The 27,369-nt window shown below is 36.0% G+C and overlaps 1 protein-coding gene across 1 annotated transcript in view; it reads left to right on the plus strand.

Moving 5' to 3' along the window:
• Positions 1–6,503, plus strand: part of LOC138755767 (protein argonaute-2) — an 80,337-nt gene extending 73,834 nt beyond the window's left edge. The window contains exon 16 of the mRNA XM_069922336.1: positions 141–6,503. Coding sequence (XP_069778437.1) covers positions 141–249 — 109 coding nt within the window. The 3' untranslated portion in view covers positions 250–6,503. The remainder of the gene's footprint in view (positions 1–140) is intronic.
• Positions 6,504–27,369: the final 20,866 nt, after the last annotated feature.

Consider the following 27,369-nt stretch of genomic DNA (forward strand, 5'->3'; position numbering starts at 1 on the left):
AATAATTAAATTTTAAATGTGAAGCAGGGTGGTGTGACTAGTCTGAACCTGCCACAGTGTTGTGGAATGTGCTGTTAATTCAATACAATTTGTCAACTTGTCCATTCTCAACTAATCTTGTATTTCCTTGTGTTTTTCAGTGCTGAAGGAAGTCACACATCTGGCCAGAGTAATGGTAGAGATCAGCAGGCTTTAGCTAAAGCTGTACAGGTTCACCAGGACACTCTACGCACTATGTATTTTGCTTGACAGGTGTCCTCAATTGAAATTTCTGACAGCTGGGCTAAGTTTAAACTGGCTGTATTTTACCAGGCAATGTAGTGAAGAATGAATTGCTGGATGTATTGCTGCGTACACAGCTGTACACTGTCAGTCTTTCTGTTGTAGGGGTTCAGTGTTACACAGTAATATCTAAATTTAGCCACGGGTAATATTTTCCTAAAAGGGCAAAAGCATAAATATTTGGAGGTCTGTGGTCGTCATATCAGTACATATCTCCACTAATGCAAGTTAAATGCAGTCTAATTCTGCATTGGACTTAAATCTGGTGGAAAGCCTTTTGAAAGAGATGTTTGTGGTCGTATCGAAGTATGTATTAGCAATTGCATATTTGATTGAAGTTTGTTTAGGATGGCAATGGCATGGAAGAGTTTAGAGGATGGCGTGACTCTCTAAAGACATAGTATCCCATTTGTTGGCTTCAAATGGCAGAATTTTGAGTTTCAAAATTGAACGTTAATGGCATTTCTTTTATTAGATCTGGAGTTTTATCCAGTCAATTCAGACTACTGTAATACAGTACTGTGAAATATGGCAATCTTGAATCAAAATGGGGGCAAAGGTCTTTTAACACTGAATAAATTTATGAACAAATTTTCATTATCATTTTTGAGCAGGCAGTATATTGTGTAGGTATGACTTTCTCAGCAGATTGCCAGCTTAAGGCATGAAGTCTTTTAAAGGTATGTTCAGTAGAAAATATTGTGTATTTGAAGCAATTAATCTTTCGAGACAATCTAAAACTAACTAGACCAGATGGGCACTATTTTGTATATTGAGCTAAAGACTCTTGATATTTTTGTAAGATGCTGCAATTGATTAGTTCTCAACTCTTGATACAAAGATGCTTAGGATAAAAATCAAGTATTTTTATGCTATGGTTAGTCTGCCACTACAGTGGCCAGCTGCCAAATTGGATATAGGGATTGCCATGCCAATAGCTTCACCTGTTTGAATATGATAATTACAGGGCATATGAGAACTATCAAAATATAAACTTTGAGAATGAAGTAAATTTCTGAACTACCTCGTGGTTACCCTCATGTCAGCAGAAACAAAATGTGCATACACCAGTCATGTTAGCATAGCAGTTCAACGATGGTGCTAGGTTTTTGAAAAGAGGCCAGATTTCTTTCAATGGTCATCATCTAATTCATCAAACTTATTCATGGGTAATCCTTGTCAAGCATTTCTGTTTGATATATCCATTATCTTTTTGATGGCCTAAATACACTTGTTAAATGACTGAAATCTTTTTTACATACCTCAACAATTTCAGCAAATCTGTAAATGTCAAGGAAAGCGTGACGGACATAAATTTGAGTGTTAGCAGTATATTTATACGGCCATAAGTGAAAACTATGTTGAACGTAGATCTCATCTGGGTAAAACGTTTTGCTTTTGAAGTTGTGTAAGAAGCATAGTACAGGCAACTGTTTATTAAACTTTTCGTATTTCTTTATCTGACTATGGTATTCTGTACAAATGTGACAGGGCTGCCAAGTGATTAAAAATGGGAACTTTTTCCCAAGTATTTTGAGGTTTAAGAATTTTTAAATTCTTCATTTAAAAAAAAAATGGATTAAGGCAGACTAATAAAATGTGCTTGAAGCAAATCCAGCATTTCTTGTAATTCTGAAAAGTTGAGAGTTAGAATGAAAAACCCACTAAATGCCATGTTTTTAGTTTTAAAATAATGGGAATGTTGGGTAATTATGAAAATCTCAACACATGTAGGGCTATGTTTGTGGTATTTCTTTAGTTCTGATACTAGAACATTCAACTTCCAACTTGGGAGACGCAACTTCAAGCCCAAGTTCAGTCCGACTTTTCCATTTAATTTTCCTGTATTAGGCAGGTTTTAACAGATCTTGAGAGGGAAAGTTTGCTGGGAGTGACAAGTTTTTGGGAAGAATAAATAGTCGATATGGAGGTAAAGTTCTTCAGAATATTTTCAAAAGTGTGGGATTTATAAACTAGAAATTAAGATATTAAGTTGTGACTTTGATGAGAAGTAACAGCATAGTGAATACTCAGGGCTTTAAAGAACACTACATTTTTTTAAACAATAGAAATGTTCTATTTCAAGATTGAGGAAGACAAGCGTTGTTATAACTAAATTGTAGAAATGAGGCATTTCAGGCAGGCAGGTGTGAATCAATTTTAGTATTATTTTCAACATATTAATGGCAACGTAATACAAAAGTTATTAAATCTTCATTTTATTTTAAATAGTTAAACCTCAGACTTGAGGGCCCCAGCAGTTCATACCAAAGGTATATCTCATTTATTTGAACTGCCACGAAAAAGGTAAGGTTTGGAGAAATCTGCATTAGAACAAGATTCTATTTAGAAACAGCATCATTACATTCAGTTATATTTTCTTTTGGGGCAAGTGACATGGCATTTATGAAATTGATTACTTCTGGATCAAAGTCAGATGTTAATAAATACAAATTCAACAGTTCGTTGGCAAACAAATGTGTACAGCTTTAGAGATTATCAAAAATATATTGCCATAGTGTTTTTGCTATTTGTGCATTAGCCATCGACTGTGATGGGCTACTGTTTTGGAACTGGACAATCCTGAGATCTGTAACTCTGTACCTGTTTCCAGGGCAGACTTTAGTTATTTAAGTGTCCTTAGCTATTAAAGCAATCTCCAACCAGCACTATTGAAAAGTTTACATCTTGCTTCAAAGTTATGGGTGCTACAGTGAACTGGCCCCTGCATGTTGTGCGCACGCTGTCGACTGACAGTGAGTTTGATGGTAAATTGGAGAATACAGATCATTATTTGAATGAGAGTCCTGCCATCTGTGCAAGCAGTGGCTCCTTTTGAGAATTTATTGCAGTCACTGCCATTTGAGAAACAATTGATGCTGCAATCGGTGATTTAATCTGCCTTATAAATTACTGCCATTGGTGGCCAACATTAATTTTGGGATCATTATTCTAGCCTATAAAATTGTAGATAAGGAGCTAGGTTGTAAAATAGCTTAGAATTTTAAGCATGTAGCAGAATTCAACATGGGATTGAATGATAATTAGCATTTTCTGTTGCAAATGTCATTATGTGTAATTAAGAAATATTAGTGCTTATAATTTTGTCACCTTCAATATAAAACAATTTGTTTAAACCTAAAGGATAATAACAGAAGTTCATTGTTTTTGGCTGAGACTTGCTTAAATTATTTTACCACATCTTGACTGTGGCATTTAAAAATCATATTGACCTGAGGTGTATAAAATGGGTTTCTGAAAATTAATTTGCAGTCTTTCTAAGCATTATATATAGCTTCCCTTTTGAAAGTCTTTGTATTAAAGACAATAACTAGCCTGTGAGGCCTTTCTATTAAAAAAAAATCAGATCCCATAAACTTAGCCATATATATATATACACACACATACACAGTATGTTTAAATCATTTTAAAATATTGCAATTGTATTTTAATAACTCCATTGCATGGCATAAATACAACTTAAAATATGGATCAAGCAATGTGTAATACACAGTGGTGCACTTTCTACAAGCCTTTACATTTGTCAGTGGTGCTAAAAATAAGATAGGTCTTGTATAGTTTTGAGAAATATTAATTTTATTTTTATCTATCAAATGAGCACATGTTAATATTTTAAAAGAAGAACTTTAATGATGGAAGCCATTGAGATGTACACTTCCTCGACATAAAAATTTAAGTTTTAATCAAAATAGTGTTGATCACTGACATTGTCCAAAGGCATTAGAAATCTGAGCAAATTATTTTATGATTTTAGAGATCATAGTCTTGGGTTAATTCATATTAATCTAAAGATTTATCTTGAAAGTATACAATTCTAAATGGTGAAATAATTCAAAGCAGTTAACGTGCATTTGTAGTAGTTTGACTTGCCTAAATTCGTGAATATGATCCAGTATTGTATTTGATGCTTCAGTGAAGAATTATTCAATCCAAGTTACTTTATGTTGATGTAAACACTAAACATTGTCCATGTAAACAAAAACCTCCACTGATAAGTTGGACTCCGTTTAAAAGCATGTGGTGCTTTGGAGAGGGAATGATATGTAGAGAAATACAGGAAACCCACTGATATGATCTTGGCAGAAATCTGAGATTTTTCCCAAGGTTATGCTGTGCAAAATGTGTAGATCTTTGTATGAGCACTTAAAACATACCACAGTTGTACTATTGTTTGACATTGCTGCCATTTATTTTGAGTTGGATAATTGGTATTTTTCTTCCCATTGCCATTTGCGAAATTAGTCTTGCTGAAAGGTCCTGATGTGCTTTCTCCTCTGTTCAGAATCGTGCTGCCAATAATTTCATTTGTGAACCTTAATGTTGATATATGGACCCATTATTTCAACTTCTAAAGCTTTGATTGTTTGTGGATGCAAAGCAGATCCGGTTGTGGTGGCAGAGCTGAAACCTTTAATCTGCTTCTGAGAAAATATTAGATTTTTTTTTAAAACGAGCAGCCAAACTATATTAAGAAGCTTATATTGTGTCAATGGGCACTTTTTTAAAAAAAAACTAATCCAAGGAGCATATCTTCAAAAAGGCCATCACTCAGAATGATAAAGGTGCTTTAGAAATACCTGAATTTTAGAAATGACCTGGTGTTTCAACTGTCTTCTGTTTGCTTCTGATTTGAATAAACCTCAAAATATTAAAGATTGGAAAACAAAGTGTAAGACCACCTTAGGTGATGATGTTTCACCGACTGTTCCATTTGCTTTAAAGATTACTTCAAGATTTATTTCTTGTGGGAGGTAATAGAAAATGAATTGGTGCCAAGCTGGCTGTACAGCATTTTGTGTGCTTTGACTGACCAACTCTTATTTATATGGCCTGTATTTCAATAGAAATATAAATTCTAATTCTGTATTTAATATTTGGTAAATGGCTTTAATGTTAATTTAATTCAACACTGTACAAGGAAACAAAAGAAAACTTTTTTTAAAATCCATGTTATGGTAATTTTTGACCCATTCCTTTTGCTCCAAGATCAGATGATCCCTTTCCAGCCAAATGTTTTCATGCCATGTGGAGATATTTTCCAGATTTTGGAAAAAAAAAGGCTAGGATGTGTCAGCTTGATAAAACCTGACCAATATTTCCATTTTTCTTTTGTCCTTTTTTGCCACCCTTTTCCCACTCTCAAAAAGAAATCTGGACCTACCTCAATGTATTAATCTGCTGCATCCATAATATGAAATGATGTATTTCCTTGGTTCAAACTACGATTAAAAACAAAACCAATCAACTTTTAGTTAAATTTAATTTTGATTTGATCTAAAGTTAGGCAAACAGTTATTTTCTCCCTCAAGTTTATTATGACTGCTTTATTTTGTTCTTTGTGCCTTGTGTAATCATCCCATTGCATGTCAAAACTGCTGAAGGGGTTAAATAGCAGTGTATGACTGTTGTACATAAACTGCTTAAATGAACAAAATATGTTGAAAACTTAATATATTTTGAGAATTTGTAAAACATCGTTATTTATGCTGCATTGAATGATCAGTATTGTTGCACTTTCTCAGCAGTCTCTTATGCCAAACGATGGCTGTAAACAAAATACTGCGGATAAACGAGGTGATCCTGGACAAGGTTTTTAAGGAAAAGAATGCTACTTGTAAATCCTTAAGGCAAAAGAGCATTTAAAATATTTTCAAGTACCTCAAAAGCCTGACATATGCTGCATTGATCAAGTTTTGAGTATTTTGTTTTGCTGTTTTATTTGAATTGCACAAACTCATCTACCTTCTGTAACTACTGCAATTTAAGGCGTTGGCTTAATTTTTAGGGCACTGGTAGAAATGGGCACAAAGTGGACTTCCAATAATATTTTTCTTCATGCTTTTATGTTTTGGGATAGGATAGCTTGGATCCTAATTGAAAATTGTTTTCTAGGTCTTTTAACCAGCACAAATGAGGTTTGTTACTTAACCTAGTGTTTGTGGTCCATTTGCGCTTGAATGAGCAGTTTACATTCCTGTGGCAATGAACATTTGCATTGCTTGCAGTTTGTTTTACTAATATTATGTAAATACTTTAGGTTAAAAATGTCCATTCCTTTTTGGTCAATATTTTTAAATGAAATAGCTGCGCTGTAATTTCAAGATATGATGTACAAGTATCATATGAATTTGTGAATATAAGATAACATTTTTTGACTAGAAGTATGGTATGAATAGTTTAATAAACTTGTGTATCTTTGACAGGTTGTTTGTATGTGATTCATTTAAATGTGTTTGTGCAAATGCACAAAAGTGTTGGTGGAAATCGGGTAATGCAGCATCTATAGGAAGTAAAAGGCAATCAATGTTTTGGTCGTGAGCCCTTTGGGTTATGAAATAATGGGTAGATGCTTAGAAAAAAAGATGGAGAGGGAAGGAGAGAAGGGAGGAAGGGGAGGGGGGCGGTGGAAGGAGCACAGGCCAACAGGTAAAGAGGTGAATATAGGTGAAAGAGAAGAAGAGAAAGAAACTGGGACATGTTAGGGAAAGAGGGCCTAGCGGTTAGTACAACACTGTTACAGCACCATTGACCCGGGTTCGAATCTGGAAGGAGTTTGTACATTCTCCCTGTGTCTACATCATAGATTCTCAAGGTGGGAATATTTTGGTGGGGCTTAAGAATATTTTAGTGGGGCATAGGAATATTTTGGGAAATAAAAAGTAGGTTTGAAAAAATAAACTTGTTATGTTGGTGTGAAAGATGTGACTTGGCAACACTATCAGTTTAACATAATTGTGGTAACTTCCAAGGAAAATCACTTTGTAATTTTTATTTTCATAACATATGTTCTTGCTCTTCTGATGTTTCTCCGTTGTTTCTCTTATTTTAACTGTTATCCTTGGTTAACATAATAATGTTTTTTCTGACCAGTCTTGTCCATTCCAAATGATCTCTTGGTGACGAGGATTCCAAATTATCTCAATAATCAGTCTCCATCCATACCCCTTTAATTTTTCAGTTCAATAGTGGGTGAGACCCTTTATCTGTATATCTTTGTGCACTAACGTATTAATGGAAGAGCGGAGGGGATGGGGAGGGAGGTCCACCCCAGGCACCAGCCTGAGGGGGACGCCAAAATTCAGGGAAAAAGGGACTCCAGAAAGTAAAGCGTGAGGCTGGCGCAGTTCTGATGCACTCTGCGAGGAAAAAATGAGCAACTGCGGTAGTATTTAAAAAAAAATTCAGGATCCATATTCTTCCTTTGATTCAATTCTAAGACATGATAAAATATTGATTAATCTGTTTCAGGGAGCTCCCACTGTTGCATTAATCTGTTTCACGGAGCTCGTGCTGTTGTATATTCAAAATGAGCAGGCCAAGTAAGCAAAGGTTTGTCAATACTCAGTGGAGTTCTTGATGTTTTAGTTTGTACCTTTTTGCCTATTATGCCAACAAACTTGACAAAAGAATCAATGAAAGCAGGTTGTCTTGAAGCTCATTTGAGGGTAAAACATCCTAACCATGTCTATTCAAAATTGGAATATTTTAAATCACTGAAAGAGAAGTCTGAAAATAGATTTTTAAAAATCATTTCATTATTCGCTGCACAAACTACAGCCCTGAATCGGACCCTTGAAGCTAACTGAAATTTCTGCTGATCGCGAAACATGGGAAGAATCGTACAATTGGGGAGGAACTAATTAAAATCGCAGTATCATTATTTCTCAAAACAATTCTGCAAAAGGATGACAAAGACGTCCGAGCAATGCCGTTGAGTAATAGTACTGTCTGCAACAGAATAGATGACATGGGTCAAGATGTTGAAAAACAGCGTATTGAGAAGTTGAAATCATGAGGGTTCTCAATACAACTGGACGAATCTACCATATGGGACAGTGAGGCTCTATTATTGGCATATGTGAGATATATTGATCAAAAAGAGATGTTTTGTGCATCATTAGAAACAAGCACTGCTGCAGTTGATTTCTGCAGCAAGCTCAAAAATGATTTGGATGCAAATGAAATACCAAGTATCTTGTGCTGCAGATGGTGCACCAGCTATAATGGGTTAAAAAAACAGGATGTTTAAAATGAATGAAGGATGAAAATCCAAACATGTTGGTTGTGCATTGTGTTATCCACCGAGAAAACCCAGTTGCAAAGAAAGTTTCCCCTGTTCTACGTGAGATACCATCAAAGCCAAATGTGAATGTCTGTTTAAGCAGATTCATGTTGATAAAAATGCAGAACGTGAAATTATTGCTTCACACTGATGTTTTTTGAAAATTTTATTTATTCGTATCGTACATACATTTCAAATTGGCTTGGAATATCATTACACAATAGATACTAGATAATTTTCAATTTTTACCCTACCTCCCATCTTGCCTAACCCTTACAGAGAGAAAAAAAGAAAGGAAAGCTACATTCATAGTAAAACATAATTATGTTAATAATATATTTCTTGATGTAAATATTTTCAAGGGGGAGTTGGTTTAGAAGGTCTGGATTAATCTATATCCATAAATCTCATATAGCGCTCCCAAATTTGACAAAAAATGTCATATTCATCTCATAAGAATTTTTTTCTCATGGGAGACAATCTTTTATTTCATGAAACCATTCTTTTGTTTTTACATTACTTTCCATTTTCCACTTTCTCACTACGACTGTTGCTAAACTCAAAAATATATTTGTCTGTCTCCAACTTGATACCTTTATCATATATGTTACCCAACAAAGATTCTTGGATCTATTTAAATCTTTACTTTTAATATATTCTCTAACACAGCATGATCCTTTCCAAAAATCTTCTACCTTTTCACACAACCATACTGAGTGCAAGAAATTTCCAACCTCTTTTTTATATCTAAAACATTGAGTAGAGAAATTTGGGTTAATTTTATTCAACTTGTACATTTGATGTAAAATATTGAACCATTTGATAACTGGTATTAGTTACACTATCTCTACATAGTTTTGTCCATATTTCCATTGTATAATGAACCAAAGGTAAATGGTCAAATGTTGAGTTTGATTCGATTAGAAAGGTCTTCCAGGCAGGGTTGCCCACTCTCACCATTCCTATTTGCATTGGCAATAGAAGATAGCTAAAGTGGTTCGAAGAGATGAGGAAATTATTGGTTTTGAGATAGGAGACAAAGTTCATAAAATTAGTCTTTTTGCAGATGATGTCATAGTATACTTGACTAAACCCAAAACTTCACTCAATAGATTAAATGAAAGGTTACAGAATGTGGATTAGTATCATGATACAAGGTTAATGTGGATAAAAGTGAAATGTCGATGGTTAATGCGAACTATATACAATGTAAAAAGATGTGGTTAAATATTTGGGGATAATGGTAAGTAAACAATGGAATAATTTGTATAAATTGAACTATTTACCACTTTTAAACAAATTAGAGGAAGATTTAAAAAGATGGAAGGAATTACCAATAATGTTCATAGGATGTGTGAATTGTGTCAAAATGAATATTTTTCCTAGAATTCAATACTTATTTCAAACATTACCTATTCAGGTGCCTGATATGTTTTTTAGACGATTAAATAAGAATAAGGGAGTTTTTATGGAGGGGATAAGTTTGGAAAAGTTAACAAGGAAAAAAGATCAAGGAGGTTTGAGATTACCAAATTTTAAAAATTACTATAAGGCAGCTCAATTGGGATTTTTGTCCTTCTGGTATCAGAGGGGGAAAAGTACCTTGGATAGATATTGAGATGAATAATATAGGTTAAGAAATTCCAGAGCAAATATTGCATAAATGGAATTATGAATTTTTAAAGGTAGGAAAGAAATTCCAATTAAAAAAAAATTGAATATGGAATAGGATACATGTGGAAAAGTATCAGAAATTATCAGTTGGCTCAATTAACTTTAAGACAAAATCAACGTCTTCCATTTACAATGAAAAATTCTTTATTTGACATTTGGTACAATTTTCATGACATTTGATCAATTAAAGGAGAAATATGGGATACCACAAAATACAATATTTGCATATTATCAATTAAGATCATGTTTGAAGAGGAAAATGGGAACAGATTTGAGACTTCCGGAACAGAGTCAATTTGAATATGTTATAACAGATGCCTTTTATTTTATTAGAAGGTTTTTAACTACCATGTATAATAAACTACAAGAAACCAAGGGGAAAATCTATAAAACTAAATTGAAATGGGGACAGGACTTAGAGGAAATATGGCTTCACACTGAAGTAAGGTGGTGTCAAAGAGAAACTGCTTCAAAAGGTTTTTGGAACTGAAAATTACAAAATGTGGAGATTTAAGGTTGAAACTAATGAAATTAGTCCCTCAAATAAAAAAAAAATCTGCACCCAGTGTCAGGGGCAAAGTTCCCACTAAAGTGGCGACAATTGTTGAATGTATGTTTGAGATGGTTGACATTGAATTAGTAGTGGAATATGAAATGTGTTCTAGTGTACACCTGACCTTAATTGCATTGAAACACTTGCAGTAAATTATTTAATTAAAACTTCTTTTGAATATGTAACCTTTTCCCACTAATAGTGGGGCATACATTTTTTGGAAAAATTAAAAGTGGGGCCGAGGGCAAAAAGGTTGAGAATCACTTGTCTACGTGCATTTCTTCGAGGTGCTCTGGTTTCCTCCCACCCTCAAAATGTACTGGGAGGGGGGATATTGTAGGTCAATTGGGTGGGAAAGGGGTGGGGAGACAATAGGGTTGGGAAAGACCAGGGAGGGCGTTAACGGAAATTGGAAAAGTCATTATTGATGCTGCCTGGTTGAGGTCTGCAGAGACTGAAAAGATGTTCCTCAAATTTGCGGGTGGCCTCAACTTGACAGTACATGGGGTCATGCTTTTGGGCTCCTTTCAAGGTACCCTATGCCTTTTATCTTTTTAGTCTCTAGTTTATAGTTACAATTCTCATGAAAATTCTATGATTTGTATAAATCTGTGGTAATATTGAAATAACATGTTTGATTAGCTAATCATCATATTATATCAGTAAATATAAATTCAATACTTAATAACAGCTTAAGATGATGCTATTTCAATATTACCACAAATTTATACAACAGATCACTTCCCACTGAAAAACTTGTTTGGCCTGTACCTTTGCGAAGTGCAGTCCACATTCTTGCTTTTGACTTTTACCCAGTTCTTCCTTCTCAAGGAAGTAAGCAACTTTGAAGGGGAGACCACTTTTTTCCTCACCCATCTACCCTCTCCTCCTGTTAATTCCACTGTTTTTTGTTAATGATAAGTTTACAATTATTGGCCGAAGTTCCTCTATTACACATTGTTGAAACTGGACCTCTGAGTTCCAAGGAAAATGTTCACACCGTTTCCAAACTCTATTGGTTGCTCAGTCCTGCCAACTGTTTGGACATAATATATACCCTTTCTATTACTTCTCGTGCCAGAATGTCCACAGTATTTTAAATTAGACGTAATTTAAAAAGAACTCAGTATTTCAGCCACATCAGTTTATTCTTTTGTAGAATTTTGTAAATGTGAAAAGGCATCCTCTACTCAGCTATATTTTTCAATATCATTTACAGAAGACAATATTTCTATATTCTCACAAACTGCTTCACTTGCGCTTCTTAAAGAATCACAGAAAATGGGTGCAGGAGTAGGCAGTTTAAATTTTTGAACCTCTCACCATTCAATACAATGATTGCTGATCATGTGATTTCATTCCGCCATTCCTGCTTTGTCTCCTTGATCCCTTCAGCCAAAAGGACCATGACCAAACTCACATTTGAATATACTGGCCGCAATTTTCTGTGGTTGGGAATTTGACAAGTTAAACTTGCAACTTTGGAAACATTAGTCCTGCAGCTAATCTGTCGAATCATGTTGGAATTTTAAATTTCAATGAGATAACCTCTCATTCTTTTAAATTCCAATGAATATAACCTGTCTATCCACCTTTTAACAGAAAAGTTAGCTTAGCAGTTAGCCCAATGCTGCTACAACACCAGTGTTTGGGATTGGGCTTTAAATCCTAAACTGTCTGTAAAAAGTTTGTACCTTCTACCTGTGTCTGCATGTGTTTCCTCCTGGGGCTCCGGTTTCCTCCCACCGTTCAAAACAGTCTGGGGTTGTGGATCAATTGGGAGTAATTAGGTGTCACAGGCTCGGACGAAATGCTGCATGTCTAAATGTCACTCCTGCCGTCCCAGGAATCAGCCACCTTAAGTACTCTGGGATACAGGCCATAGGCCATGTCAACTTTTATGACATCAATTTACCCAGAACAATTTCCATAAATCCACTACACTAGACCCTCAGAACTCTGGTATTTCTGGACAGTTATGTGGATCTTCCTTCATAAAATGGAATCAAAGAATGAATTCAATTGGTCTGCCATTTCCTTGTTCCCTACTATGAATACCACTGATTCTGACTGCATGGAAGTAAATCACAAAAATCAGTAGACACAGTGGTTGAAGTAAAATGCTGGAGAAGTTCAGCAGGTCAGTGTTCTTTATGTAGCAAAGGTACATAACCGATGTTTTGGGCTTGAGCCCTTCATCAAAATATGGGAAAGGTCCAACAGGCATCCAAACAAAAGAACACCATCTAAAACCTCATCACCTCTTGTTATCTCCCCTCTACTGTCACCAACTTCATTTTCTCTCATCCCCACACTGCCTGATTCTACCTTCTATCCAAGATGTGTAGACCCATTGATTCTGCCTCCTCCTGCTCCACCCGCATGGGTCCCAGCTGCACCTGCCTGTTTGTGGAGCAATCCATGCTGCAAGCTAACACAGGCAAGAACCCGCTCCCCCAACTCTTCCTCTGGTGTATCGACAACAACATCAGAGCTGCCTCATGCACCCACAAGGAGCTTGTCAACTTAATACATTTTCATGGCCAACTTCCATCCTGATCTCAAACTCACCTGGTCCATCTCTGATAGCACTTTCCCCTTCTTAGATCTCTGTCTCCATCTCAGGAGATGAGCTTTTCATCAACATATACTACAAACCCTCCAACTACCTGGACTACACTTTCTCACACCCTGTCCCCTGCAAGGATTCCATTCCCCATCTCAGCTGCATCTGTTCCCAAGATAAGGTCTTCCAGTCCAGATCTTCCGGAATGTCTGTCTTCCACAAATGTGGCTCACCCCCACCCCACCACCATGATCAAATCTGCCCTTGTCCCCTCTGCCCACAAACATAGAATCTCACCATCCCACCAGCCTCTGCATCCAACACATTATCTGTCGGAATTTCTGGCACTTGCTACAGGATCCCACCACCAGATTCTCTTGTGCATTCCTCTCTTCCCACCTATTGCATCCCTAGCACCTTCCCCTGTGCCCATACCTCCTCCCTCACCACTGTCTGAGGACCCAAACAGGCCTTTCAATTGAAGCAACACTTCACTTGTACATCCAGAGGACTTGTTTACTGCATCCTGTGCTCTCTTTGTGGCATTCTCTACATTGGAGAGATTGGTTGCTGTTTGGGAGATCGCTTTGTTCAGCAGCACGTCTTTGTTTGCATCAATAGTGACCTCCCAGTGGTCAACCACTTCAATTCTGAGTCACACTCACATGGCTATCCATGGCCTTGTGTACTATCCCACTCTGACCACCTGCAGATTGAAGTAACAAGACCTTATTTTCCATCTGAGCACTCCAGCCAGATGGCATGAACATCGACTTTACTGCCTTCCTTTAAACCTGTTTGCCTTTTCTTGCTCCTCCCCCTTTCCTGTCTTTCCAGCTCTTGCACCCACCCAGCCATCCCTCCTCCCCTTCATTGCTGCTGCCCCCTCTCTCCTTTCTCCACCTATCACCTGCTTTTGCCAACCCCTCCCGTAACCACTCTTTTGTTCAGACACCTGCTGGCATTTTCTGATACTTTGATAAAGGGGGGGGGGGGGGGAAAACAACGTGGCAAGATGGTGTAGAGTCTAGACGTGTAATCTTGACCTCTCTGGCCAGACTTTTAAGTACCCATTTTTAACACTTTGTTTTCAAGTTTAAACTTCTTAAATTTTAAAGTATTAAGGAACTATTATGGCCATTAATGGTAAAAAGATTAAACCTCATGTGTAGAAGAAGTTACATTTTGGAATTGTTGAAGATTTGGGGCCTAAACAACTTGTTATAGCTTCAGGTTTAACTTCCTTAGTGTCTAAACCACAAAGACTGCCTGTGGGAGCTGAAAAAAAAGCCTACTACTCACCAGGTGAAGGATGGTGCTGGAATTACCCATTCTCTGGAAGAAGGTGTGTGTTCCCAAGAAGTGGATCCTGATTCTGGAATCCTTTTGATTTTAATGGAGGGAGCATGCAGGAAGATGACTCCATTGTCTGAAATGCATCAGGAAGCATTTCAACCTGAAGATATAGATTTCCTCCGTGATTTTGCGAAAAAACAATGAACTGTGGGGGAAGTCAGGGTGCCGTTGCTGGGAGTCCAGACCCGCAGTAAAACCGTTAAAATGCCTTTTGTTGAGATGCAGCAGGAGCTGCAGTTACCTGGTTCTGCCACTACATCCGAGAAAGCAGGGCTGAGCTTTTTTGAGCTACAATGTATGCAGTTAAATGCTGTCATCCAACCTTTAATGAATGAGCTGGCTCAAATTAATGCTAGTATAAGTTCAGAATTGAATACAGTTAAAGCACGTGTGGAAGCATCTTGTGAAGATTTTAAAAAATTTCAGTCTGCTTTTTTGGAAAGTAAACAGCAAGTGGTTTCTAATACAGAAAAAGTGTTGAAGGTTGAAAAATCAATTATAGAATTGTGAGAATGTGAGAAGGAGTTAGAGAGGAAAATAGACTATTTGGAAAATCAAAGCAGAAGGAATAATGTGAAAATCGTTGGTTTGCCAGAAGGTATGGAAGGACAAGATCCTCCGTTTTTTTAAAGACTGGATCCCACAAGTACTAGGGCAAGAATTATTTTCTGGAGGCTTGGTATTGGAGAGAGCTCATAGAGCTTCAAGAAGAACACCTTTATCTGGTCAACCACCGAGACCTGTAATAATTCTATGTTTGAATTATTTGGACAGAGAAGCAATACTTCGTCTAGCAGTGCAAAATGCGAGACGACGACAAACTCCGTTATTGATTCAGAATAGCAGAGTTTTTTTAATCCTGATTTGAGTCAAGAGGTCATTCAACATCGATGTTGATTTAATCCAGTTAAAGAAGTTTTGTGGCGTAAAGGTTATAAGTCTACTTTTTGCTACCTGGCAGTGTTGAAGGTGTTTTATGGAGTCTATCAATCTCGGTTTTTTGAGAATGATCATGAAGCAATGATTTTTGCTGATTCATTGCCAAATATAAGAGGACAAAGACGTATAGTCCACCATTATCTCCTAAAGAAAAATCTGGTTGTTCTGGAAACGGAAGAAATGGCAGAAATGGGAAAAATGGGAATGGAAAGAGTCCAACTTCTTATGAAATGGGATCTCCGATTTTGGAATCTCTTGGATGAATAGAAGAATTTTCTTATTCTTATTTTACTTTTTATATTGTTATGATATTTTGATGTTATCATCCACTGGTGGGTGACCCACACACAATTTTTGTTTAGGGATTACTACCTTTTGGTAGTTTTTTTGAGGGGAATTTTTTTTAAATTAATTTTTTTTTAAATTTTCATTTTAGTTAGCTTTTAATTTGTGATTTTTTTTTCTCCTATTGGAGGGCCTATATACGTTGATTTGAGTTTTCATATAAAGATATTATTGGTATTTAGTAATATTAGTAGATATGTCAAAGTTGAGATTTGCTACTTTTAATGTTCAAGGTTTAAACAGTCCGATCAAGCATAAGTGAGTTTTGGCGTATATTAAGAAAATGAAAATTGATGTTGCTTTTTTACAAGAAACACATTTGAATGTCAAAGAAAGTATGAAATTGAAGAGGGACTGGGTAGGGCATGTATATTCTTCTTCATTTAATTCCAGGGCTAAAGATGTAGCCATTTTGATAGATAAAAATTTATCTTTTGAATTACAATCAATGGAGGAAAAAGGCAGGATGTATTCTTAAATTGAATTGTAAGATTTTTAGTGAATTTTGGACTTTACTTAATATTTATGCCCCAAATGTAGATGATGAAATATTTATTTCGGATGCATTTTTATATCTGGGTCAGGCTAATGATAATGTTTTAGTTGGTGATGATTTTAATTGTGTTTTGGAACCTTTATTAGATAAATCTCCGAAGAAAGTAAAGAAATCTAAAATGGCAGTTCAGGTTCAAGCGTTGATGAAAGATCTTAATTTAGTGGATATTTGGAGACGTCTTAATCCAACAGAGAAAGATTTCTCCTTTTATTCATCTAGACATGAATCATTTTCAAGGATTGACTTTTTTTTAGTATCGGCACATTTACAAGGGAAAATACAAGTGGAATATAAAAGTAGGGTGATTTCAGATCATTCTTTGTTATACTTTACATATGCCACTTTTGAGAAAATTCAAGTGGCCTATCGTTGGAGGTTTAATACAATGTAATTAAAAATTACAGAATTTATTGATTTTTTGAAAAAACAAATTAACTTTTTTTGAAAGAAAATTCTAATTCTGTTCAAAGTAAGTTTGTATTATGGGATGCTATGAAAGCCTATTTGAGAAGACAAATAATTATACTTTTAAAATAAAAAATAATCGATTAAATCAGTCTTGAATTAGAGAAACAGATCGATGAGTTAAAAAAGGAATTTCAGAAAGATGCTACAGAAGATCAGAAAATAGAATTGTCTAGGTTGAAACTGGAATATAATACTTTGCAATCTTATCAATTTGAATGTGTGATTAATAGGACTAAACAATGGTATTATGAATGGGGAGAGAATGCACATAAGGTATTGGCATGGCAATTAAAGAAAAAACAGGTTTCGAGGACTATTAATGCTGTTAGACAGAATTCTCTTATCACTTATAAACCTCATGAGATTAATGATGAATTTTGTTCATTTTATAAAAAGTTATATACATCTGAAAAAAAACCAAGAAACTGGATCGATTGATTTTTTAAAAATCACAGTTGAATTTACCGACATTAGAGGATGCAGATGTACAGGAGTTGGAAGCACCATTTACTGACTCGGAAATTAAAATGGCTATGATGGAAATGCCAAATGGTAAATCGCCTGGTGATGATGGATTTTCGGTTGAATTTTATAAAATCTTTTATGATGAATTTTCAACAGTGTTTGGGGATGTATTACGTCAAGTTGGAGAACACTATGAATTACCTGAGTCTTGTTCTAGTGCTTTAATTACAGTAATTCCAAAAAAAGATAGAGATCCTTTGAAAGTATCTTCATATAGACTAATTTTGTTGTTAAATGTAGATTATAAAATAATAGCTAAAATTTTACCTAAGTTGATTCACATGGATCAGACAGGTTTTATAAAGAATAGATATGCCTCAGATAATATTCTGCATGTGATTAGTTTGATTAATAGATTTCGACAATCTTTAGATCACCTGATGGTGATATCTTTAGATGCAGAAAAAGCATTTGATAGAGTTGAGTGGAATTTTTTGTTTAAAGTTCTGGAGAAATTTAAGTTTGGTCCTTTCTTTATTGGTTGGATTAAGGCTTTATATAGTAAATCGGTAGCTAGAGTATTGATGAATTGTTGGATTTCGGAACACTTTAAATTGACTCGATCAACTCGTCAAGGTTGTCCTTTATCACCAGCTTTGTTTGCATTAGTGATTGAACCTTTAGCACAGTTGATAAGACAAAATACACAGATACAAGGTATGAAAGTTTTAGACGAGGAGTATAAAATTAATTTATTTGCTGATGATGTATTGGTGTATTTATCAAATTCAGCTCAGTCACTTTTGCATTTGAAGGAGTGTTTAATACAATATGGACATCTTTCTGGATACAAAGTTAATTGGGAAAAAAGTGAAATATTACCAGGAAGTGAATGAGATTATTTAGTTTATAAGAATATTATTAATTTGAAATGGACGGATCGAATTAAATATCTGGGTATAATTTTGAATGTTAATTATCAATCTTTATATAAATTAAATTATGTTCCATTAATTAAAAAAATGAAAACTGATTTGATTAAATGGAAAGATTTACCTATTAATTTATTTGGTAGGATAAATACAATTAAGATGAATATTTTCCCGTGTATACAATATTTGTTTCAATCTATTCCGTATTTACTTGATAATATTTTTTTTTCAAAATTTGAATAAAATGGTTAGGGAGTTTTTATGGAGAGGTAAATTTTCAAGAGTAGCTTTGAATAAATTAACTTGGAAATATGAGTTAGGGGGATCACGTTTATCACATTTTCAAAATTATTATGAAGCAACCCAACTTAAATTTATTAGTTCATTGATGGATTTGGAACGGCCTCCTAGTTGGGCCAAAATTGAGATGGCAAATATTTCTGAATTTGAAATACATCAATTTTTGTTTAGATGGAATATAAATTTGTTACAGCAACATAATGTGCCTATATTAAAACATTTAATGAAGTTATGGATAAAGGAAAATAAAATGATAGGCTCTAGGGGTGAATTATCAGCTTTGACTCCATTGTATAATAATCAATTTATTTCTTTTTCAATACAAAATCAAAGTTTATTACATTGGAGATTTAAAGGTGTGAAAAACTTGGGAGATTGTTTTAAAGAAGGTAATTTTTTATCTTTTAATCAGGTGAGCAACATTTATGGTATTGATAAGAACTCTGTTTCTTTATTATCAAATTCAATCTTTGGTAAAACATAGGTTTGGTAGAGATATGATTTTACCTGAAATGACTAAATTTGAGACTTTTCTTATGAAGGTACCAGAGAAGGGTTATATTTCAGATATGTATCAAATATTGCAGGGTGGTATGGATAAAAAGGTTTGGGATAAATCCAAAAGTAAATGGGAAGCAGATATTGGTTTTATTTTTTCTGAGGATGATTGGTCAAATATCTGTTATGATAGTGTAACTAGATTGATAAATGCATATAATGCAATGATTAATTATAATTTTACTTAACACCTGAAAAATTTAAAAAGTATGGTTTTCATGAATCAGATTTGTGTTTTCGATGTGATAATTCTGTTGGAACTTTTTTTCATGCTGTCTGGTCATGTGTGTATATATATATATATATATATATATATCTTTTTGGAAGAAAATTCAGTTGTTTTTAGAATACCTGTATAAGATTAAAATACCTTTAGATCCGACAGTATTTTTATTGGGCAGTTTGCAACCTCTGAAAGGTTTGGGATTAGATAAATTTCAACTTTCTTTTGTATATTTAGCTTTCTTTTTCTTTGGCTTGGCTTCGCGGACGAAGATTTAAGGAGGGGTAAATGTCCACGTCAGCTGCAGGCTCGTTTGTAGCTGACAAGTCCGATGTGGGACAGGCAGACACGGTTGCAGCGGTTTCAGGGGAAAATTGGTTGGTTGGGGTTGGGTGTTGGGTTTTTCCTCCTTTGTCTTTTGTCAGTGAGGTGGGCTTTGCGGTCTTCTTCAAAGGAGGTTGCTGCCCGCCGAACTGTGAGGCGCCAAGATGCACGGTTTGAGACGATATCAGCCCACTGGCGGTGGTCAATGTGGCAGGCACCAAGAGATTTCTTTAGGCAGTCCTTGTACCTCTTCTTTGGTGCACCTCTGTCTCGGTGGCCAGTGGAGAGCTCGCCATATAACACGATTGGCTTTATCTGTAGCGAAAAAAATGTATTACTAGTACCTGGAAAGATACAAATATGATTGATATTAATAGATAGCATAACAAGATGAAATATTGTTTAATAATGGAAAAAATTACATGTTTTGCATGATAATTATAGTTTTTTTATTAATAAGTGGTTGTTATATTCAGAATATTTACATTTTAATTTACTTTGATTAGATTTTAATATGTATGTTTAATTTTTTCTTAATTTTTTCTTAATTTTGTTTTTCTTTCTTTATGGCTCTCCTTAGGAGAGTTGGCTGAAGTGGAGGGGGGGGGGTTCTTTTCTTTTTTTTCTATAAAAAATAACATTCATGTTTATGGTTAATTGTTGTATATGTTATCTACTATTTGTATTTTGAACGAATAAATAAAGTTTAAAAAAAAACTTTGATAAAGGGCTCAAATCCAAAACGCCAGTTAATTACCTTTATTTGACCTCCCGAGCTTCTCCAGAATTTTGTGTTTTAGCACTGACTGCATGGAATGTACATTAGCTATGACTAGTCTCTATAGAAGTTTTTGCAGTCAAATGTTAGTGTTTCTTGCAAATTTATTCTCGACTTTGCCTTCTAATTTGACTGTTTGTCTTCCTCTACTTCCCTGTCCTCAATTTTACTGCTTTTTCTCACCAATTTAAATACTTCTTTGGTTTTAATGTTATCCTTGATTTCCCTAATTAGCCACAATTGAGCCACCTTTCCTGTTTTTATGACAGATAATGGATCTGCAGTTTTTGAAGTACCATCACATGATCTTTAAATACCTGCCTTACTACCAAATACAGTAAAACCCCTGTTTGGAATTCTAGCAATTGGCAGCTTCAATCAACAAGCAAAAAAATGGCAGAAAATAAATAGATAAAAAATATGGAAGTTTTAAATTGGCACACCTCACTGTTAGTTCGCCAATCGCACAACCTACAATCTCAAGCAACCAGAAAATACACTTGTCTGGCTCCTACCAATCTCTATTGGTGCCAGGTACCAGGGGTTTTACTGAACCACCAATCCACCATCAACCCATCAAGTTTATCTTGCCAATCTATCGTAGCTAATTCATGCCTGATCACATCATAGTTGTTCTTTAAATTCTGGACCCAAGTACACAAATTAATGGTATAATTCTCCACCTTGTTGAAAAATTTCATCTTAATGTCACTTTCTCAAGGTACATTGTGCAAGATCATAATTTATCTTACCTCATTGCACAACACCCAATCTAGGTTTGTCTGGTGTCTGGTTTGACCCTTGACGTATAGATCAAAATACACTCCACGAAATTCTCCAATGCATGGCTACTAGTTTGTATCTCATAATTTTCTTAGTTCAGTGAGTCTGTCTCACTGCTCCTCATCTGCACTGCCTGCTGCTCAAGCTCTACAACCACGTTCTCACCCAGCCTCAGCCATGTGTACCACATCCAATTAACACCTTTTGTTGGTTTGGATTCCTCACTCATTGTTTGAATTTTGGAACTTTCTGATATCTTTTCTAGTTTTTCCTTTAAGAAGGGCTCAGGCCCAAAATATTGTCAATATATCTTTGTTCCCTTTAGATGCTGAATAGACCAGTTGAGTTCCTCCAGCATTTTGGTGTTTCTACTACGATCACAGCATGTTCAGCCTTTCGTGTTTCCCTCCATGTTAGTCACCCATCATTTTCCATTCAGGAAAATTTGGTGAACCTATTGAATTCTGTGATGCACGGCTACAGCAGTAGGCGGACACAAAACTGGAGAAACAGGCTTTATTCGGTTAAAAGTCTCTGCTACAGTGGTAGCTGTACTGGTGGCTCCTGAGTGACTGGCTCGGGAGGGGCTGGCTCAGGATTATATCCCGGGCGGTTGATTGACAGACGGTTGGATGGAGTTGGGTCTATTCAGGTCGGCTGATTGACACCCGGCCAGGTGTGGTCTGTCTTCCAGTGATCTTCCTGCAGATAGGCTAGTGGTGTATCACCACAGATTCTAATGCTTTAAAGACTAAATATATCAGGACAGTCTTACTTTTTAAAAGATTAGTCTTCCCTTAAGTGCCCAGAGGATGTGGGTTAAGGGTGAATGGAGAAAAGATTAGGTGGCACATCAAGAGGAACTTTTTCACAGAGTGGTGGGAGTGTAGAATGACCTGCCAGCTGAAGTGAAGGTGGGCTCAGTTTTCACATTTAAGTTGAATTTGGGCAGATACATAGATGGAAGAGCTATGGAGGTTATAAACTGACCGCAGGCCAATGGGACAAGGCAGAATAAATTTGGCACTGACGAGAAGGGCCAAAGAGCCTTTTCTCTGTGCTGTAATGTTCTATGCTGAAGGGGGAGAGAAATGGGTTTTTGGTCATGGAATATTGTTGGAGCTAGCAGAAATCGCAAAGGATGATTTGTTGAATGTGCAAGTTGGTGGGATGGAAAGTAAGAAGAGTGGAACTGGGTTATTGCTCTGTCAGGAGGGGTGAAAGCAGAAGGGCAAGAAATGAGATGTGGTCATCGCTTCTTCTGCAGTAGAGGAAATGTCATGAATAAAAAGATTCAAAGGCATTGTAGAATGCATTATTAGAACCAATAGGACAGAGTGCATATGCCATTGACTGTCAACAACAGGAGGTGCAACAATTGTCCTTTCACCTCTTTGCTTCTGCCTATCCAGGATCTTTTCAGTGAAGCAGCAATTTACTTGCATTTTCAATTTAATGTACACGTTACTGTATTTGATGTTCAGCATGTAGCCTCTTCAAAGTTCTAATTTATTGTCAGAGTGCATACATGGCATCACATACAACCCTGAGATTCTTATTCATGCAGACCAGATAGAATTTATACTTGTCGGTAGTGTAAACAAAATGTACTCAAGAAAAGATATGTATAAAGAGAGAAATGTAAACAAGAAGGAAGTGCAAACTGCAAAATAAAAAAAAATAAATCTTCAATAATTAATAAATGTGCAAAGTAAGTCCTTAAGTTTAAGTTTGTTGTTGTGGAGGGTTAGCAACTGTTCCTGGACCTGGTGGTACAAGACCTGTGACACTCATACCTCTCCCCTAACGGCAGCAGTGAGAACATGTCCTGGGTGGTGTGATTACTGCTGCTCTCTGAAGATGAAGATTCCATGTAGATTTTCTCTATGGTGGGGAGAGTTTTGCTTGTAATGTGCTGAGCTGTGTCCACTACCTTTTGCGGGGCTTTACACTCAGCGGTATTCATGCCCCTATAGCAAGCTGTGATGCATCCAGTCAGCACCTGCCACTACACATATGTCGAGTTTGCCAAGGTTTTTGATGTCATGCCAAACCTTGCAAACTCCTGAGAAGGAGTGCTAACGAGCTTTCTTCATGACGACAGTCATGTGTTGGGCCCAGGCAAGGTCCTCCGAGATGGTGAGTTCCATGAATGTTAATGTGCTCACTCTCTCCAATGATCAGTGGATGGTACTCTGCTGGTTTTCAGCTCCTGGACCTCACAATCAGCTCCTTGGTTTTGGTGACATTGAGTGTGAAGTTGTTCAGCCAAGTTTTCAAGCCCCCTTTTATACAGTCTACTACCATGATATTATTTGCATATTTGTAGATGATGTTGTCATACCAAGCCACACAGACATAGGTGTAAAGTGACTAGAGCAGGGGGCTAAGAACACAGCCCGATGGTGCTCCAGTACTGATGGATATTGTGGAGGTATTCTTACCAATTCTCATTGAAGTCAAATACAAATTAGCTGATTACCTGTGCTTGAGCTTCCAGTTGTCTACCATTTTAGTTCCCCTTCCCACTCACCTCCTGCACAGTTACAATATTGAACTGCTTGGCACATATGTGCTATCCAGGCAAGTCAATTCATACTTTCAGGAGAATTAGGAGCTCCTGTTTCAGTAAAATGGAATTATCACTGTATGAGATAGTATAGACGGGAAGAACTGAATGGTCACAGTTAACATTTAACATTTCACACAAGCAACATCACAAGTCAAAGCCCAGCAACAATCAATACATTGGATGAACTAAGGGAAGACTTGTCATGGTCCGTTCTAGATTTGATACATTTGCAAAGACACTGTGATTTTGCAAGGGAGAACCATTCTGATGCTGACGAGAAAACGGCTCTTTGAAGCAGCTATTGTGGCAAGCCATTTTGTGGAATTCAGACCAAAGAATGCTCTGTGAAGGATTGGGCCTTTTCAGTGGATCAACCTGTGCCAGGAGGGTCTTTTGGGTGGCAAAATGTTTCATCTTGAGTGTGACTAACAGTGAAGTTCCCAGGGTCTTGGAAGCTTCGTGGAGGCCGCCCAGTTTGAGTCTTGCCTACAAAAGGATCAGGAGTGTTATGACCACAGCTTGTGTGAATGGACATTTCTTCAAAAGCAACGCAAGGAGAATTCGTGACACAACTCCAGTCTTCTGATCAGTTCGACATTAATTCTGGGCATTAAATTTCAAAGGCGTACACTTCAACACTGTATTTAAAAGACCGAGTGAAAATGCACACACACCCCCACCTCCAAACCCAACCACACAAATTTGGGGATAGATTTTGTGTTAAGGATAATTTAAGAGTTGAGACTATAGTTTAAGAAAACTAATCACAGCCCAGGAGGATTCCCAAAGGTAAGAAGGAATCTAGCTGTACGTAATGTATGTATAATTATATTCTTAAAACAATCAGTGTGTTGGGGGGAGCAATGGTTAAACTGACTTATCACAAAGGTTCTAAGTTTAAAAAGGAAAGGTACAGGGAAGCTTTGAGGTGGCAGAGGAGGTGAGGAGTTTTGATGGGTGCCTTGGGTATGGGCCAGATGAGAGGGGGAGTTGGCACCTGTGTAGGGAATAGGGGTGCCGGGAAAGACAGGAATAGAGTGGGGGAAGGTGATGGGTTTTTTTTTTAATGTATTCTTTTGAATTATTGGTTTTGGTTCTGTCACTTGTTTATTTTCCATTTTGCACAGGAACGTCTGCGCCAGGAGTTGACACAAGACAAAAGGGGCAGAAGGTAAGTATTGGAGAACAAGAAGGGAGGGGGAGAGTTCTAGTATTTCCCAATTTCAAAACATGTCATCTTCTAGGAAATGTGAGGACGTTATTCCGAATTACAACAAACCAAACTTTGTAGATGCAGTTGTAAGTAGCTTTAATTGTGATAAAATGGACAAGCATTTTGCATAACTTCGCATAATGATGAAGAAACAAAACATATAATGATATAACAATATTCAACTTTAAACAGATATAATAAGAAATTAAATTAAGACAAAATAAGGTGAATTAAGATGAATTCAAAGAAAAATATCTCGTGCTCACCTCTTTCATAATTCTTCATAATGCAAGCTTTCCGTCCGCTCGGATATTATGACATATGATGTCATAGTCACTATGGTAACACGACAAACCATTTAGACCATTTTTGTATTTTTTGTAATAACAAAAGATATTCTTTAACCCATCTTTTCCAAATAAATCCCCAATAAACTGCACTTGTCTCCATCTGTGTCTTGCATAAATATCTTCTTTCTGAAATTGACCTGGAGGCATTAAAGGTTTAGATTTAAGTAGTAAGAGATGATTCGGTGCAAGTCACTCGATGTCATTTGAATCGACAGAAATTTTTGTTATTGGACAACTATTTAAAATAGCTTTAATCTCACACAAAGCTGTCTGAAGGTTGTCATCATTCAGTATTTAACTTTTCAAAATGGAATATTTCTTGATTGATCTAATCATTCTTTCCCACACACATCCATGATGTGATCCTGTAGGGGGATTAAATATCCAACTAATTTCTTTTTAAGTAATGCATCATGAATTTGATGTTGATTCTGATTTTGAATTGCTTTTTGTAACTCTAGTTGAGCTCCTGTAAAGTTAGATCCATTATCAGAATCTAATTCCTTTACTTGGCCACGTCTGGCAATAAATCGTCAAAGAACATTGATAAAAGTGTCTGTATCAAGCGATGATGCTACTTCAATATGAATTGCTCTCATAGTCAAACAAGTAAAAATAGCTCCATATTGTTTTTCAACACTTGTAAAGGACCAAAATAATCAAATCCCATGTATATAAATGGGGGTTCATCAGGCGAAACTGTCTTGTGGCAAATCAGCCATTTATTGTTGTTCAGGCTTAGCATTTGGATGCCAACAATTAACACATTTTGATATAATTCTTTTGATCAATGTTGAAGCACCAAGTATCCAATATTTATGGCATAATTCTGATAACACATGATTACAACTATCATGACCTGTTTTTTCATGTATATGTTGAACAATCAATTCAGAAATATGAAACTTCTTAGCTAATATAATTGGATGTTTCACTTCTCCTGGCATAATTGCTTTTTCCAATCTTCTTCCTACTCTCAATACATCATTTACAAGAATAGGATTTAGCTTGTAAACACGACTTGCTTTTGTAACATTCAGATACTTCTTCAATTTTGATATCTTATTATCAAACACCTTTTTCTGACAAAAATGAATTATCTCCAATTCAGCATTCGCCAACTCATCAACTATTAAGTAACCGCTCTTTCGAGACTTCAGATTCTCTTTTTTGATACAATGTAAAAATATAGTTTTTAATCTAAGAATCCATGCTACTGCCCTTTTCAAACAAAATCATGAAGAATAATAGCAAATTAATTGAACAATCGGATAATTCTCTTTAGATATTTGAATAGTATTCACATTAGTGTTTTGGATTTCTGGATCCTCCATTGAAATTTCTTTTAACTCTTTTAGAATTTGAGGCCAATCTTCTTGAGATTGCAAAAAAATTGAAGACTGAACACTCAAGTATTGGCTCATTTCAGAAAAAAATTGAACATTTGATCCTTGTGAAGCCATATCAGCTGGATTATCTACTGTTTTTACATAACTCCCATTGATTAGCATGCAAAATCTTCTCTATCTCATTAATTCTGTTAGTTACAAAAGAACGAAAGGTTTTGTTATTCATGTATTTAAGCACAGATGTGCTACCAAACCAAAACGTAGAATCTGCTAACTCCATCTGTAATTCTCTTCTTAACACACTGTCCATTTTGATCGCCATAGTAGCGGCAGTCAATTTCATTCGAGGTCTGGTGACTGGCTTCAATGGAGCCACTCTGACTTTTCCCATTTCAAATCCACAATGTACTCGCTCTTGGTTATTTTGTGGTACTAAATAACTGACAGTACCGAAACCACCTTCGTTTGAGTCAGCAAAATGGTGTAACTAGGTAAATGTGGTAATTCCAAAGTCTGTAGGTTTAAAACATCTGTTGACTTCAAAACTTTCTAACGTTTCAAGAATCTCAATCCAATTCAACCAATCTTGTGCGATGGAATGTGGTATAGTTTCATCCCATCCAAATTTTCTTCTGCACAATTATTGCAGAGTTTTCTTGGCTATTAATTCTACTGGTGCCAATATTCATATATCAAGCAT

The sequence above is a fragment of the Narcine bancroftii genome, chromosome 2 (assembly GCF_036971445.1).
Source record: "Narcine bancroftii isolate sNarBan1 chromosome 2, sNarBan1.hap1, whole genome shotgun sequence".
Taxonomy (NCBI): domain Eukaryota; kingdom Metazoa; phylum Chordata; class Chondrichthyes; order Torpediniformes; family Narcinidae; genus Narcine; species Narcine bancroftii.